Source organism: Arachis ipaensis, chromosome B05, assembly GCF_000816755.2.
Source record: "Arachis ipaensis cultivar K30076 chromosome B05, Araip1.1, whole genome shotgun sequence".
NCBI classification, from domain to species: Eukaryota; Viridiplantae; Streptophyta; class Magnoliopsida; order Fabales; family Fabaceae; genus Arachis; species Arachis ipaensis.
In genome coordinates, this window is record NC_029789.2 from 146,609,246 (window position 1) to 146,614,495 (window position 5,250).

The 5,250-nt window shown below is 31.8% G+C and overlaps 1 protein-coding gene across 1 annotated transcript in view; it reads left to right on the forward strand.

Annotated features, from left to right (window-relative positions):
- Window positions 1–4,817, forward strand: part of LOC107641513 (probable methyltransferase PMT15) — a gene marked incomplete at its 5' end in the record, with an annotated part of 6,102 nt that extends 1,285 nt beyond the window's left edge. Inside the window, 5 exon segments of the mRNA XM_016345001.2 lie at window positions 2,780–2,990; window positions 3,091–3,376; window positions 3,646–4,038; window positions 4,131–4,208; window positions 4,362–4,817. Of these exon segments, the coding sequence (XP_016200487.2) occupies window positions 2,780–2,990; window positions 3,091–3,376; window positions 3,646–4,038; window positions 4,131–4,208; window positions 4,362–4,590 (1,197 nt within the window).

Sequence of the window (5,250 nt, forward strand, 5' to 3'; positions counted from 1 at the left end):
TGAATCTAATTTTTATTTAAGAATTTGACGTAACAAATAGATTTCTGCAAGGTTTTACATATAGATCTAATTTAAATAAGTTTATATAAAGGGGTAGTAATGAGTAGGATAGAGTAGGGTTTAGATCCAACCCTAATCCTATGTTGAGATTTTTATATAAATTATACCCTACCCTATCTACAGGTTGAAAATATCCTAACCTTAATCCTAACCCTACCCGCTCTTAATCCGAGGATACTCAACTTTACCCACAAGTTACAAAAAATATACAACGTTATTATATAATTTGATGATAATTTAAAATAGAACTGATTTTTATGTAAAAAAATATGAAATTATTAATTAATGATTTTCTTTTAGTGGCTAAGAATCTTTTACATTTAGTGAGAGGTCTTTCATTCAACATCCACTTAAAATATATTTTTATATAAGTATATAATATAAACATATATAGAGTGTGGGTTGGTCGGGTAGGGTTGAAACTCAACCCGCACCCTACTCGACCCACACGAGAACCCTACCCGTATCTTACCCTACTCGCTGCGAATCGGATTGACAACCTTATCCGAGCGGGTGGGATCGGGTTAAGTACCTACGAGTAGGGTATATATTGCCACCCTTACCCATAACGAAGCACAAGTTAAGAACCACCCAAATTAGATAAGATTATGTGGAAAGTTCTGGATTGGATAAGTTTGAGTTGATGCGTGGAAGATTCAATATTATTTTATAATAATATGAATAAGCACTCAAGAATATTATCTTAAACACTAATTAGTCATTTGATTGAAAAGTAAACTAAACAAGGAATAATCAAAGTGATCGTGCCATGGATGGATGGAGCACTAAGAGTTTGAAACTAAGACACTGAGAGTGATTCAAACCCGGCATTTTGAGGATTAGGAAGCATTAAGGAACAAATTAATTAAACAAATTATATTAATTAGAGAACCTAGAAACAGAAGATCTACTCTTATTAGCCTCTTGATGAAGAAATTGGGATGCCATGTATGTATTATTATAAATATCTTAGAACAAAGTTTGGTTCAACCCATGCCATTATTTTCCATGTGGCATTATGAGCTTAGAAAGTGGGATTTATCACGGGTGAGAGTGCTTTGTGATATTCAATAATAAGGTTGGTTATTAGGACCATAACATATAGTATAATGTTGGGGTCCATATTTTGCTTTCTATCATAACATTATTAATCATCTTTTTGGTAGCGTTTGTTTTGAGGCCTACCTGCACCCTACCTTACCCGCTGCGGATCGGGTTGGGTACCCGCCGGTGGGGTACATATCGACACCCTTATAATAATAACTTATCTATTTTTTAAAATATTTTCAATGGAGCGTTATTTCATTTGTTATTTTTTCTCTCACACAAATATCAAGGACTTGCCAGTTTTAATTTTATTGACATGAATGAGTGGATCCAAAACAGTAACTGGCTTCTGAAGACATGGCTTTCCATAAGGGGAATAATGATTCATGCCAGCATGGATTTTGTGTATGTTTTTCAAAAAGATTATATCACAGGAAAAAGAAATGAAAACGAAGCACACAAGTTAATCATTCATACCCATGGTTTATGTAAAAAGCCAAATATTCCGCCAGTACTATGTTATGTCCTTTGAACTAGTAAGTATAATTACGGTAACTAAGGTGTTTATATAATTTTGATTAAAATTAAGGTTATATTTTTATAGTATTTTACTATTTTTCACTTTTAATTTTTAAATTAAAAAATATATAAAAAAATATTACTTTAATATGCATCATGGCATGCACTTCCTACTTTCTACTATTCGTCTAAGCTATTTTTTTTCTTAATTATTTGGGGCCATCCATGGCCAAGGAACATGGAAGCACAAAAGTATGTAAGGCTTATGAATATGATACTGTTTTTTATTTCCATTGGAGTGTTTTTGCCTTGAAATGTGCAATCCATAATGGTCTCTTTTAGAAAAAAATATAAAATCGAAATCCTAACTGAAAAATTCGTCCTTTTTTTTCTCTTATTTAAAAATAAAGTGAGAATTAAATTTTTAAAAATTTTAACTTCGACCTAATTAACTTTTGGAAAAAAAATATTTTATTATTTATAATAGTAGATATTTTATTGTCGTGAACATGAAAACGATATATTTTTAAATAGTAAAATATTATTATTTTTTAAGTTTTCATATAATTTTTTATCAACTGTTTTTTTATTTATTATGAATCTTACTAAAATAGGTGAAATTTCGTTCCAAAAATATTTATTTACGTAACTATCTTTCATAAATAGATATGTCACATTAATTAATGATACATATAAATATCACTTTTAAATTTTACGTAACAAATTAATAGAATCACATAATATATCTATCGTTTGCATTGTAAAAAACTAAATTAATAATTTTTTTCTTAAAAAATTAATTAGTCCATGATCAAAATATTCAGAACCTAATTATTATTTCCCTCTAAAAAAAATAAAAATGAACCTGGCTGGCGTTACTATAATACTGTACCACCTAAGCCATAGGATTCCACACTCCTAATTTCTAGTAATAGTTGTACTTTTGACTAAATTAATTATTACATGTGAAGGGTGAATATTTTAATAATCAGCAAGTATTATTCTTGCCACGAACGAGGCATTTGTCTAGTCGGTCACCACTAACCACGTTATACTAACTTTCTTGACAAATTTAGATTAATTGCATAATTAATGTTGATTTAATCTTAAGGTTAATGTGTTTAGCATATGCAATTATGCATGGTTGGTTCAGGTTGCAAGTTGGGGAGCATATCTTCTATCCCGTGACATAATAACAATGTCAATAGCACCAAGAGACACACACGAAGCACAAGTTCAGTTTGCTCTTGAAAGAGGTGTTCCCGCCATTATTGGTGTTCTTGCATCTAAGAGGCTCCCATTTCCCTCTAGAGCTTTTGACATGGCACATTGCTCTCGCTGCCTAATTCCATGGGCTCAATATGGTTCGTACCTTATTATTATATATCACTTGTTACACAACTGTCTCAAGATATGTTGTTTTATGTGGTGTTGTTTTTAATTTCCCTTCAAATGTTGAATTAGATGGGGTTTATCTAAATGAAGTTGATCGGATTCTGCGGCCCGGAGGCTATTGGATCCTATCCGGGCCACCCATCAATTGGAAGAGATATTGGAGAGGTTGGGAAAGAACAAAGGAGGATCTGAATGAAGAGCAGACCAAAATTGAGAAGGTGGCTCAAAGTCTATGTTGGAAGAAGCTTGTAGAGAAGGGTGATATTGCTATTTGGCAGAAACCCAAACACCATTTGAAATGCTCTCAAAATAGTAGGCCTTTTTGCCACCCACAAGATAACCCTGACAAGGCATGGTATGTTGCTTCAATTTTCCACCTTCTACTTTATTCTTAGTTACTTTCATGTCATATCATATTCACTAGCAATATATCAGACCGAATACTCATATGAAGTTGTATTTACATGAAGATCATAGTTACAAACTGTTAAATGGTAATTTTCACTTATTATCTTCCTGTCATGTCATGTTCACTTATGATATCTTATGATACATCAGCATAGCAATAGTGATTTACTTCTTAAGTGTTTTGTATATTTATTTTGGTGAGTTGTTTGTATTCAGGTACACTGACATGAAGACATGTTTGAGTCGTCTGCCAGAAGTGTCAGACAATGATGAAACTGCAGGAGGGGCATTGGAGAATTGGCCAGAGAGGCTAACAGCCACCCCACCAAGGATTTACATGGAGACCATAAAAGGGGTTACACCTTCAACCTTCATAAAGGACAATCAATTATGGAAGAAAAGGATATCATATTACAAGAAAGTTAACAGTCAGCTAGGTAAAGCTGGGAGATACAGAAACCTTCTTGACATGAATGCTTACTTGGGTGGATTTGCTGCTTCTCTTGTTGAGTACCCTGTTTGGGTCATGAATGTGGTTCCTGTTCAAGCCAAGGTTGACACACTTGGAGCAATTTATGAAAGGGGATTGATTGGAACATACCATAATTGGTTAGCACAACATTATTTTTTTCCTTATCTCCTTAACATAATGTTCTCTTCTTCATTGTCTAAATTGCTTGTGGCCTAAACTTATGTTGCAGGTGTGAAGCAATGTCCACTTATCCTAGAACTTATGATTTAATTCATGCTGATTCAGTCTTCAGCCTTTACAACCAAAGGTATTTATATATTCAATTCAATATCATATACACTATATAACACATGGTTGTCCCTTTTTAACAAATGATCTTGGAAATTTGGCTCATTGTTTGAAGTAATCTAACAGATTCAAGTACTGTTTAAATTCTGATTAACCTACTTGTATGTTGCAGATGTGAATTAGAAGACATTCTGCTAGAAATGGATAGGATTCTTAGGCCAGAAGGAAGTGTAATAATCAGAGATGATGTTGATATATTAGTAAAAGTAAAGAGTATAGTCAACGGTTTGAATTGGGAAAGTCAAATTGTTGACCATGAAGATGGGCCTCTTGAAAGAGAGAAACTTTTATTTGCTGTGAAGAATTATTGGACAGCTCCTAAAGCTTCAAACAGTAGTTAGTTAAATATTAATTAAGGTCTTTTTAGTTTTTAAAGCCTTCTTTAATTTCTTTTCTCTAGTGCTTTTCTTTTTGTTTGTTCATCTCAAAGTTGTTAGTATTCTTTTGTATCTTTCTTCATTACTTTTCATTAAATGCAAATTCAAAGTGTGCAGAACATACACCTAATTCAGGAGTAAAGTAACCATTGTCATATTTTGCTCAATAATTCAAGTGTTTGAGCACCTAATCCAACATGCTTTTTAATTGGCTCTGTTATCATTACTTTGTCATCAACTTTTATAGGCATAGTTATTAGAATCGAATCGGTAATTAACCTGGTCATATAATTGGGTTACTAAGTTACTGGTTCAACCGGTGAGTCACTGATTTACCCGATTGACCTGGTCATAATTAAATAAAAATATAAAATTAAAATTAAAAGTTAAATGCATATTTTCAAAAATATATTAATAACAATTAAATATTAATTCTTAGATATAATTTATATTGCAAAAAAGATAATAAATTAATCACTAGTACAAAATATTTTGTCAATTTAAATGAACAAGAAAAAATAAAAGATAACACAATCAATATCAATATATCAATATATTTATATACCATGTGACAACTTATTTGGTATTCATGTGAATCCATATTTAAAAGAATAAAAAAAAAAA